A 13,143-nucleotide genomic window follows, 5' to 3' on the forward strand; every position below is an offset into this window, starting at 1 on the left:
GACATTCCTTGATAACATGTTGAAGAACATAACAAACATTAATTAATTAATCTATATAGTAGTTCTGCCTCTGTGAAAGCTATTTTAGCACCACATGTGTCCAGCTGTGATTATTTTCTGCAATGATCAGAGTGCCTCATACTTCAGAAAATGGGGAGCTGTTCATACTCATGCCTATACAAACGACTGGCATGGGGCCACACGTTATCCTTAGCTAAGAGCAGACTTATCTTATCTGCAAGTAGGAAGGGAACTAGAAAGTTTAAGGGAAGACTAAATACTGCATAAAGCCAGTGGAAAGGTCTACAATAATAGGAGGATAACTCATCCTAGAACCACAAGGAATTTTAAATAAAGTAAATGCTACAGAAGTATCATTTAGGCGTTTTATTCTCTCCTCTTTCTCAGTGATACATAATCCGTTCAGATTTTTAAGTTTTAATGTAATCAGAAAAGCTATGTAAAGCCTTTCCATAATCACATGTGTTACGGTCTTACCGTAGCTCTCAAGGAAAGCAAATAATAAACTAGAAGTTTCACATAATCCAAAAGCTCTGGGGATCTGCATGTCTTTAAATAAAGAGCAAGCAAAACTAAGCTGGATAGGTTCCCCATATTTTAAATATACAGGCTTAAGACTCTGAATATTTCAGACATTGTCTCCTGTTAGCAAGTAGCCAGCACAGGTCAAGCTCAATATTGTCACAAAATGTCTACTGTAAGAACGGAAAGAAAGATAAGAAAATAAAAATAAAGAAGCTTATTTGACTAGTTTCCTTGCATAATTGTGCTGAAGAACAGCCCATGGGTATTTGCAAATCCACAACTGGGGATTCATGAAATTATGCTATATTTACAAAAAAAAAATAAACAAAAAAAACCCAAAAAAACCCCAACCTACTTTTGCAAGGGACTATTTGTTCTCATAGATTTTTAGACTTAAAAAATAGGAAAAAATTCTAACTTGATAGATTTTCTGTCGCAGTAGTAAGAACCTATATAGTTAAAGCTATTTGTACTACTAATTCAAATGCAGGGAGATCTACTTTTTAGCACAGACCTATTCCCAGTGTACTGAGAATGCATGTACACAGAAGAGGGTATATCACCAAGCGTAAGAGCAACAGTCTCAAAAAAAAATTAAAAGTGAATAAAATTAGCCCACTTACCTTTCCGTCTGATCAAAAGTGCAAGCTCTCTCGTGTGAGATTCTCTGCTGGCTTTTATGAACATGACCACTTGGTCATGCGTGTGCTCTGAGATATCTCGGCCATTAATTAACACTATCTGATCACCTTCATTCAGTTTTGGAATGCATTTATCAGCCTGTTTCAAGACCAAAGAAACACATTAATGTCATTGCATCCATTCATGTAAGCAGAAACACATCAGGATATTAAGTTCATCATGCAAACAAAATCATCAGAGTTCTGACAAGATTTCATCTTCTGTAGCAGAAGTTCCATCACGGAATTCATATCTAAAGCTGTCTTGCTTCAAAGCCTCTCAATGAAGACGAGAAACAGTTCAAACAGTATATTGATAGCTAAAAAAAATAATTTGTATTTATGAAACAGTCATCAGATTGCTCTCAAAGATCCAAATTTCAGACTCCAAGCCTCAATAACCAGTGGTTACAGCCATTCACAAGTGAATTTCTGGAAAAAGTGTTTAGGGCACATAAGATAACATGCTTAAGTTTTCATGCAGTGAATACTGAGAAGTCCAAACATGATTTTGATGAACATAATGTAAGTAACATAACATTCCCCAGGCATGCACTTTTTAAAATTTACAGAAATCCATACATATTTTCATATTTTTGTTACTTATCAGATTCTTGTTTGGTGGATATCAAATGATATCTACAAATAGAGAACATTCTTCCTCATTTCACTCACTGAAAATTTTAACAAGAAGCTGCAGGTGAGTACTCAAGCTATGATGCTCAAACACCCTGCATTTGTAACAAATTCTTTTGCTCCCTGTGCTGCAGAGAACAAAATGAGGTTTTCCCTTATCTCACAGGAAAACTCCCATTATGTCTTGTCTTGGATACAGCAATTTAGATTAACTGCTGAACTCTAGGGTTTGTTTGGCTTTTTTTTCTGTCGTACTTCTTAGCGTGCTTAGCTCTAAGTCAAGTGCAAAGCAATTCAAGGTATGGTCAGAATATTATGATGATGATGCTACAAAGATGATTAAGAGACTAGAGCATCTTTAATATGAGGAACACCTAAGAGAGCTGGGAGTGCATAGCCTAGAGAAGAGAAGGCTCAGCTGGGGATCTAATCAATGTATATAAATACTTGAAGGGAAGGTGCAGAGAAGACAGAGTCAGACTGTCTTTGGTGGCGCCCAGTGACAGGACAAGAAGCAACAGGCACAAACTGAAACACAGGAGATTCCATCTGAACATGAGGAAACACTTTTTTTACTGTGAGGGTGACCAAGCACTGGAGCAGGTTGCCCAGAGACACTGTGGAGTCTCCCAGCTTGGAGTACTCAAACGTCATCTGGGCATGGTCCTGGGCAACTGGCTTTAGGTGACCCTTGAGCAGGGAGGAGTTGGACAAGATGACCTCCAGGTCCCTTCCAACCTTCTCTCATACTCTAATATGAATGCACAGGATTCTGCAACCTTTGAGTGTCAAGTAGTGTAACAACTTCATTTTCATTGCTATCCCAATTTTTATTTTGTCTAGGAAGTACTCAGCTACAGAAGAGTGATATACTTACATATACACTCCATTTCATTTGTTACACGAATGAGACACAGATCTTTACTGTTATTCTCTATTCATAGTTGTTCCCTGTATTTCCTTAATGCCAACACAGGTTCCCTGAACAAGATGTTCTAATTAGTCCTGATCCTGGTTATGCCTTGCACTGATGGGTCCTAAAGTAAGTTTATCAGTGAGGTACTATATTGCCAAATAAAAAATAGGAAGAGATGGAAAGGAGAAGTGATAATGATAGACCCAAGAAGAAAAATGCAGAATAAAAAAAAAAAAATAAAGGCAAGGATATGAAGAAGAAAATAAATTGGGAGCGCCTTGTTTTAGAGAATAAAGTAAAAAGAAAGAAAACTTAAGACATTTATGAATGACATAAAACAGATAAAGGAGAAGAAAAAGAAGAGAGAGAAAAGATGTATGCAAAAGGAAAAAACTCCAATTAGAAAAGCTACATGAAAATAACAAAAAAAGGAATATAGTTTCCTCCAACTTTTTACAAAGAAATAAGGAAAGAAAATAATGAAGGATAAGGAAGATTAACAACCATTAATATAAAAGACAAATGTAAACAGAAGAGGAATGGGAATTAGGAAGAGCCATGGTGTTCTTCAACACTGATTTAACTAGGTATTCACAGCTTCCCAAAAGCTCTCTTGCCATATTTTGTACAATTTACAAAGGCAAGACTGAAGAGTGCAACTATGAATGACTAATTGATTTAATCACTCTGAAATACTAGTGTTTGAGATATAAATTATTCTGACATATAATTATTTGAAAAGATAAGTGATATAAAGACCATACCAGGTCAGTCTAGGAGAGTTAACAAGTCAACAAGAATATGGAGGGAATGGTTTCTGATCTCCTATATTTGCCTATAATTTGGATTTTTTGTCTGATTGCTGGTTATTATGCTTTATTACACGAGATGAATATCTTTGCTCAAAGAAGCTTCATTAATCATGTGATACGTTAATGCCTGACCATATAAAATGTATCTCGAAGGAGAATTAATTCCTTCCATTAAGCATAGTTGGTAGATTTTTCAGATACTGAGCTTTTCCAGACAATTAATTGTGTCAAAGGCTTCCCGTCCTATTGACACATCCAATGTTTCATTTTATGCTAATCACCTTGTTATTGCTCCAAGAAGCGTGCATACTATTTTTCAATGAGAAGGTCTATTAAATAAAACCATAATGATTTCTTCAGCACCTTAGGACATTAATAATCTTTGTGAAAAAAAAAAATCAGTATAGGACTTTTCAATTAAAAAAAAAAAATAAAAATCAGACGCAATAAATGGCTGTTCTTTAGATTTAATGCTCTTCCACAACAATTTTGGCTACTCTATTCTATCATATTCCCAGCATACTAGATTGCTGCTGTATTAGAGGAGCATTTTTAAAAGAACTTTAGCATGTGAAAGGGAAAATACTGCCTTATTTTGGTGAGTAGATCTGCTTCCCCTTGTTCACAAAAAATACAGATCTTTTTTTTTTTTGTAGGAAAGTGGGAAAAACTGAATTGCAAACCTGAGAAATAATCTTAGCAAATAATATTATCCAATAGGATCCCTGAAGAAAACTTACAGGGTAACAAGTAAATCTAGAGCAAGTTAAAAGAGTAGCAAATACAATGAAGGAAAGGCATAATTGAGATAAAACAATGCAAAAATGCATTCCTCAGACTGCTTAACTTGAACTTTTAAGTACCAGCTACATTTCATTAAACAGTCAAGAACAGGTGAAATTTAGTATATGGAAAACAATAATCAATGTTAACATTGCTATGATATAAAAATAATTTCTTCGTCTTGCTGTCACATGATGTGATTTCTATAACACTGCTCTTGAGTATATTGCATTGGGTAACTGTTTCTAATTTATTCCCTGACCCTTGATAACTTGCTCGCTTGCTGGCTTACTAGGCTAGAGAGTTAACCGATGACTTGTGTCTATGCTTGTGCCACTAACTGGAGACTCTTAAATGAAGTCTGTAAGTTAGAAGTCCAGTCCTTTTCCAATCCAAGAGGAAAAAAACAACAGATCAATATTTCCCAGAAGACCATCTGAATCTGCCAAAGGAAATCACTGCTTCCAGAGAAGCATCTTTCATTCTCTGACAGTGGAATGATTTCCCTATGTTAGCTTCAGTAGATCAAATCACCCTTAAGAAGTTTGCTAGGTTGACTGTGAATCATTTTAAGGACTGTTTAATTTTCACTTTGTGGATTTAAGTTAAGGATAAATTCCTACTCCTCTTTTATTCAAATAATTATGGCAGTTCATAAAGGAGCACTACGCACTGCATAAATCAAGCCACAAATCATAAGCATGATAAATACAAGAACTCAAACGATCTGTTTTAGCTTGACTTACACTGTGACATACAGATATCAGTCCTGTGACTGCTTATCAAATTTCAAAAGAGTCTACAAGACAGAGAGTACATCTGATTTTTAGGATTAAGTCAGCAATATTTCCCATCAAGTTTGCACTGAAATTATTTTAAGAGTTAGGAAATACACTTTGGCAGAACATGAGTGAAAAAAAAAATTAAGGTAAGATAGCATATGTCCTCACAAATTTATGTACTAATTATTCAGAAAAAAGTTACCAAAAGATTATATTACTATTATTATTTCACAATTCAACAGAATAATTCAATGGATGTACTGATCCTGATGAGTGTTCCATGTAGTCCATAAGTATTTCCAAAAGCAAAAATCCACAGCAAAACAAGAACAAAGCAAACATATTCCACTCCCCGTCTCCCCCACCAAGCACACTCCCATCCTATAAAGATTTTTAGCCCTAAGGATTTCCTCAGCCTATTGTGGTTTGTCTATTCAGTAACTGTCAGTAGGTTTCCCTCCCAAGTATTTGTTCTCTCTTGATGACCCACAAAATTATTTTAACCACAGTATCCTTTCTCAAAGTGTTTCACAGGTCTACTATCTTATGCATGAAGAACCTGACCTTTGCTACCTTAATCTGGTAATCCATAGTTCTACTGAAATTCCCTGCTTACAGTGCTCCTAACATTGCAGATCTCTACTACATCTCCCTTAAACTAGTTCTTTTTTTTTTGTAGGCTGCAGCGGTCCAGACTACTCAATTCTTTAATGAACACTGTTCCATATCCTTAGTCATCACTCTTGCCCCTCATCAAATACTTTCCAGTTCAAGATGCGCTTTTTTGAAATGACAGGAGGACATAAACATGCTTTCTACTAGTATCTTGTTTGGCTAGCAACCACAGATCTTTTCATCTGTGGTTTAAGAAACCACTGGTCAAATTCATTTCTAAAGACAACAAGCAGCTCAGCTGTTATCTCATACTGGTTATGAGTTTACAAATTTCTATGGGTAAGGACTTGTGTGAGTGGTGGAGGGGAGTAACAGAGGGATTAAAAGTCATAAGAATTTACTTACAGGTGATCCTGGAGTTATTCTTGATACCACTAACGGCATTTTTTGATCTACACCACCCTAGAGGAATGTCAAGTAAATAAGGACCATAAATATAAAATTATAATATGTAGAAGAGGCATATAAAACAAGCAATCACCAGTTTTTATTTTTATGTAAACTTCACGCTCTGCCAATATAGCTAGGGCCAGCAGGATTGAATTTTCATCAGTTAATGAGGTGGCATGAGGGCGTGGTGTCTTAAAACCTACCAATTTCCAGGAAACTAGATGCAGTGTCTTTGCTTCCTCAGATCAAATGAAGCACTTATTCTAACCCCACCCTTCAAGCAAGCCTAATTCCACACTTGAATTTGCAAGGTGGGCAGCATTCTTAGATGTTATGATGAATTTTCAAGGGATCAGGTTGGATTCAAAGTTCCAGACAACTGTATCACCTCATTCTCTTTACATTATGTTCTATCACGGCCTCACCAATAAATGCCCAAGGTGAAAAGATCAAACTCTGCCCTGATTCTCATAATATGGCTACTTTACTCTATCTGCCTAAGTGGAATTTCAGTGAAGTAATGTGAAAAATTTAGAAGGGAGTCCATAGCAATTTAATTTTTCTTCATAAATTACTTTTCACCTTTCTAATGATTTTTTTAGAATGGATATATTCAATAGGATAGCACTAACTATTTAACTTGTTTTGGAATACACAGGTCAAATATGCCAAAAGTTGATTCCTTAAATTACGCTTCCAAGTTCATATTTAAGCAGTCAAATAAGCAGTCTGCTTCGGAAAATGTACCATGCCCATAGTACATGCAACTAAAAATTACAGAACTTGTAGAAGTTTATTTTTGCAAATGTTGCTTTGGCATCTAAGCATTAGGCTGTCACTTCTAAAAACTCTCAATCAATAAGAGATTCCTGTAGAATATACTGCTTTCTCCAAAGCATTGCATTCAAAATGAAAAATAATTCTGAAGTCAAAGCATGGTATCTCTGTGAAGTATTTAAAAGATCGCTGTTTTACCTTTAGATTAAATCCAAACTTCCCATCTTCATCTGGTATGATACGCACCAAAAGTAAATCACCCTCAATTAGGTCATTCTACAATATACAGAAAAAAAACAAAACCAAACTTTTCTAGTTTTTAAAATAAAATAGCAGCAAATCAGAACATAATGCATCCAAACTTAGATGTGCTGAACAAGAATATGTAACTCCCTATCTAAATTAGGAAGAAGCTAATGTTACAGAATATACTCACGATTGTAACCATTTAAATTGTAAAAACAGCTATATACATAACAACAAATACATTCTCTGCTTTCTCTGTCCTGACACGGCTACTTTCAGCTTTCTCCACTGACAGCTCCTATTAAAATTTTCAACGTGTTGTCTTTACTAAAGGTGACTTAAAAGGAAAGAATGGTTAGGGGCAACACCTTTGAATCACTTCTACTCCAAAGGCTATGAAGTGACTACTTTTTCTCCAACTTTTCTCCTGTGAAAGGAGTGAATTGGTATCTTCTGCAGGAGATCCACAAGCCAGAAGGATTGAAAGTTGGCAGCAGCTACTGTACAGGCAGGTTAGGCAGGTAGATAGTGACAGTTGTTCAGCACCACTCTGGAACAGGCTGGAGAAAGGGGAGGAATGATTCACTACCATAAGGCCGGCAGGGATCAGCTGCTCTCCAGCCAGCACAGAATTCAAAAGATGCTGTTTAGCCACCCTAAAGAGGAGACGCTTGGGATAAAGTAGAGTTGTGCCTGCTGTCAAGACACAGAGCAGCTCGAGTTATCTGATCTTTACTTGGAGGAAACAAGATTTAATCACTTAAGTATTCCCATTCCACTAGAAACTTACCCTGCAGATACTTCTGGAAGCCTGGACACTATGGAAATCAATGCAGTTGGCAAGCTTGCCTATCATATTGTGTACACAACCTTGGATAAATTTGAGCAGTAAGACAAGATTTATTCTTATTACTGTATAAAATACGCTCATCCTAAAATATAACTACAATTTTGGTGGGTTCTGGAGATACAGTTAAAAGCTACATTCAGTACTAGTTTTAAATTTAGAAGGAGGCAACTGAACGTACCTTATTGCAGTAGTACTGACTGGAATCTTCCGTCGAGCTACTTTTTGTAATGTTGTCATACGTTTCTAAGAATTGTTTATCTACCCCTTCCAATGGGTAAGAGCCAGAAATGTTACCAACTCCATTGGGAGACTGAGCCAAGGCTTTAGGTGAGGTACAGGTCAGAGAACTCCGCGTTGGACTGTTTCCCAATACATTCCTTCATTACAAAGGATAAATAAATATTACAAAGGTATCGTTATCCAGATTTTAAAATTAAACAGTAAAACATACAAATGTACTGTCCAGTTAAAAGAGCAAGTTTTACACTTTGGATTTAATGCTACTTCTTGAGGTGCAGGGTAACACGATTGGAGTACGATCTAAAGCCTACCATTTGATCAGTGGAGATCCAGAAGAATGGTCAAAACAAAACCAGAGTAGCAAAAACATTTTTAGAAAAATACTTGGATGTTAGCAGTGAAAGGCACTGTTGCAATGGTACAGGAAATCACAGTAACACAAAGGAGGAAATGAGAGCTGAACCCCAGGGGAAAGGCACTTCAGTTGCCAATCGTACCCATGAAAATCTTTTGCTGTGATTCCACTGTCATTCTTGCAAAGCACTTTTTTTTTTTCCACTCCTGCCTCTTATGAGTTCCATCTAAACCTTATTCTTCTGGGAGAAGGTGGTTTGGAGAAAAGCCATGGTAAATTGTCAGAGAAATAGGAAATGAAGTCACAATGAAAGGTCTAATGACAGTTAATATATTCTGTTGTTGAGGTAGCTATAACCATGAAGAAGGACCCAGAATTAAACCAGGGTGCAGACCTGGCCTAGTGAGACAAGGACCTTAAAATTCAAAGATAACAAAAACGATAACAAATACCTCAACCCTTAGAACTGGCCAAATTCCCTGGTCGTGCTCCAGGACCATTCAAACATTCATTTAGCTATATGCTGTCTTCTGAAGAGAATGAAATGCAGACCTCCGTCTGATACAACTAAACCTCCTCTTTAAATGGAACAAATTCACAGGTACCATACACACTAACTGCTCCCTCTTTATAAATACTACATAATACTTTGTGAAAACCTCTGCCCTTGAGAAAGCTCAGGTATAGCTTAGACACAGTTCCTCATCACTAACATACAGCGCTGTGTACGGCAAACACTGAGTCCTAGCTATTTGTATTACCCCACTGCAGACAGACCTTTCACTTATACGATGGATCATGATGCTCAGTGGCAGTACGTTTTGCAGGAACACTCCGCACTGCTGCTGACAACCCAGCACTGCAACGAAACATATTTGATCCTTGGAAGTGCATGTGCTGTTAGTTGTTTATTATAGTTTATCCCTAAAAGCAGTTTATCTCTACAGTTTATTTCTGTCTAATTCTTACAGAGTTAAAGTAGCAGAACTATATGCAAGTAAACTCTGGCATTAAAATTTGTAAATTCAGACATTTATTTCTGCTCTGATACTAGTCTAATTATATATGTGAGCTCTTCTGAACCATTTCCAGATGCTACTGCTAGCTGTCAATGAAGAAGTAATACTACACTATAGATGAATGTAGCTTAGGCTTTTAATATACAGGACTTGCATTGCAGCAGACTTTAATAAAGCAAACACTTATTTCTCAGCTTGTGGAAATCTGACTGCAACAAATATAAACATCCTGAAAAGTGCCATCAAGCAAATGTATTCTTGCCATAATATTTCTGATGTTCAGTTACACTATACGTACTTGGCAGTAAGAGTTAAGTGCAACACTTTCAGTTATTACAAAAAATATTTCTCAGTGTTCAGGAGATATTATTCACTTTGCTCTCTCAATAACTGGAATATACTTTGAAGTAGCGAACTATAATGACACTTAAAAGAATTATACTGTCAAGGTTTTGTTTTTATCTGAGAGCTTCCAGGACTTTTCATGATTCCTGTGAGGTCAGTGTTAAGCAAGCAGGAACATTGTATATGTAAATACATTTTAAGTTTTCCACAACACAGCAATTTAAAAAAACCAAAAACCCAAAACGTTTCACTTGCAAGTTGAGATTACAGTTTATGATTTTCTAGTGCAGAGAAAAATTTACAATACCAGAAGAATATGACAAGTTGTTTCAGTCAATGACTTCTGTCTATATATAAAGAGTTATCAGAGAAAATTACCAGCGGATTTTTGCATCATTTATCTTTTAAAACAGTTTTTAACCAACTTTTTTTGTTATAAGAGGTTAGGACTGTATTAGGACTTAAGACCTCCCACATTCTGATCTAAAAACCTATTTTTTTTCAAAAAATCTTTACAGTCTTCATTGGTTTATACATTTATTGCTATCTTCTAACCATACAAGAGCAATGCTCTGAAAAATCAGTTCAAGTTATGAATTTTCTTACATATCTTAAAGCTAAAGATTCTGTAGTAGAAATTTTAAGGAAAACTCACTTTGGTGATTCTTGTTCAGAGGACCTGTTAAAAAAAAAAAAATCAAAAAAGTTAATAAGCATAAGTTAAATCTTCAGGAAAACAAGAACTAAACTCTAATTTTAAAAATGTCTGCATAAAAGCCAAAAGATGTGCCCACAGTAAATTAAAGAATACTTAATCCGATACTGAAAGTTTGAATCAGACAATTATGGAATTTATGAAACACTCAACAAAAATCCTAGGGCAGCCCTAACCGCTTACTTCCACTTTTGGCACAAGCCCAGGTACAGACAACACAGATCTGCCACCGCAACTTAAATGCTGTAGGAATTTACAGAGGCAATTATGTAGCAAGACACACTAGATCACTTAAAAAAGCTTTAGATGTGTATCACAATTCCTACAGATGTCACTGTATTCTGTAAAAAGTCAAACATGGCAAAATCTTTATGTATAGGTAACAAGAAATGAGCATCGCCTGCTTCAGAAGCATGAATTTTCTTACACATTGTCACAATGCAAGAGCAGAATAGATGTTCGCAGAGAACTAAGACAAAGCATAACTAAAGCAGAAGTTGTTATACAGATGAGGACAGTCTAGCATGGAAGAGAAATAAAAATTTGCAGTACATAGCATTTTTGAAGGCATTCAATTAGCTTCATCAGAAATCACCTTAAACAGTAAGCTAAACTATATCACCATCAATTAAAGCAACAGCTGCAATACTAAGATAAATTTGAAAGTAAAAGTTATCAAAAAGGTGCTTGCAAAGCAAACTAAGTCTAAGGCAGTTGGGATATCTTTAAAATTTAATTAAGTGACCAAAAACCCTGGAGTTATATAAGTTCATGCTGGAAAAATAAAAACATGAAGTAGTTTGGTTTGAACAGAGTTGTTGAATTCTTAAGTTATATGAGGCAATTCACAATATACAGATAAATTTTCAATTACTTGTCTCTAAAACAATCTCAATACTGAAAATTATGTACTACGTTTCATCAAAACTACAGTAGAAATAGCAGCAGTATCAGTCTAGTTAAGTTTCCTTATATGTGCTCTACAACATGAAGAATTTCTTCCTTGAGAGATAGGAATGGTGAAACTTGATTCCCTAAGAATTTGTGGAGGTTTGGGCCATGTGTACTTTTAATTTTTTTTAAAGCACTAAACTTCTTCCCTTCTTACTGCTGTCATGCCGCCTTTGTGATTCCACTGATATCCACCTCCGCTCTCCCACAAATACCTCTGGTTCTCCTTGTTTGCAATTCCCATAGTATTTTTACTCTCTAAGTGCCAGCAGTGCACAGCAGATCCTTTGGGAACACGCACTCACTTGCTGCCTAACCAGTCCATATCTAAATGGAACAGCCAACCACTGGACTCATAGTGTAATTGCTCAGTGAGAGGAGAATGTCACTTTAAGGGTGTTTGGTTTTTTTCTACCTAGTCACTGACTTCCACTAGAAATAGAAAACTTTGCATCTTTGAAAACTTCACTCCTATATTAGATTTGACCACAATCGTCCAGACGTTCTTAAGTGGGAACAGAGGCAGACAGGCAACGCAGCAATGACATAAGCCTTATTTCCTTAGGAAGTCATGCTAAAAATAAAGAAACATTGAATTTATTTTAGTTTAAGCTAATTGATTTCCTTGTGAGGCAAAGAACAATGAAACCGTACATCTTTTCGATGTTTTGCCACAGTAGGGCTACAGCTCTATTACCAAATTCTCTATGGAATTCAAGTTGCCGTAAGTTAATCCTTGCATCAGCCTTTACCAAAAATTTACAAACCATAAAACTGTGATGCAAGCCCATGCAATGTCCTCATTTTACTATAATATCTTCCCTCTTTCCCCCCAGTAGAGTGAAGTCATTTGAGACAGAAAAAAAAAAAAGCTTGGGCTTCCATTCGTATACTGCGTATAAAAATGCAGCAAATCTTTCATCATCTTAGTAATACATTTGGAGGCTTAAATATGGCATATAAATTCTTAGTAATATTTACTGAAGTTTTATCTGTTGAATTATTGCACTTTAATTCAAACTTATCAGCTCTGAAAGAGTTACTGAATTGTTCTGTAACCTTTTAAAGCAGAAAAAGGTAACAAAAAATTTGACCTGGAAAGTGACCAAATTCAATGATTAAAAGAATTCATCAGGGAAAATTCAGCTGTGTCTTCCTAAAATCCAGCACACTTGAGCTGCAGAATTTTGATCTCTACAACTTAAAAAGTATTTCTAAGCTTTAATTATTGACTGATATGTTAACATGAATAACTAGATGATCTTTTCTGGCTACACAGTATTCCACATTTTGCTAACTGATCTTCCTCATTCCACAGCATTGGACAAGAACCATATTGTAAGTCAATAAAAGCAAACACTCACCAGACCAGCCATTCAACTTTTTCATCAAGAAAGAGAGCCCTTCCTTGCAAGGAGATTAAGC

General features: G+C 35.9%; 1 protein-coding gene across 1 annotated transcript in view; it reads right to left on the bottom strand.

Moving 5' to 3' along the window:
• The window catches only part of PTPN3 (protein tyrosine phosphatase non-receptor type 3), a 126,692-nt gene that overhangs the window by 24,953 nt on the left and 88,596 nt on the right, over positions 1-13,143 (bottom strand). Inside the window, exons 15-19 of the mRNA XM_086740444.1 lie at positions 10,708-10,731; positions 8,272-8,470; positions 7,196-7,273; positions 6,176-6,232; positions 1,170-1,326 (exon numbers count right to left, since the gene is read on the bottom strand). Of these exons, the coding sequence (XP_086596570.1) occupies positions 1,170-1,326; positions 6,176-6,232; positions 7,196-7,273; positions 8,272-8,470; positions 10,708-10,731 (515 nt within the window). The remainder of the gene's footprint in view (positions 1-1,169; positions 1,327-6,175; positions 6,233-7,195; positions 7,274-8,271; positions 8,471-10,707; positions 10,732-13,143) is intronic.

The sequence above is a fragment of the Chlamydotis macqueenii genome, chromosome 2 (genome assembly GCF_036417535.1).
Source record: "Chlamydotis macqueenii isolate bChlMac1 chromosome 2, bChlMac1.mat, whole genome shotgun sequence".
NCBI lineage: Eukaryota > Metazoa > Chordata > Aves > Otidiformes > Otididae > Chlamydotis > Chlamydotis macqueenii.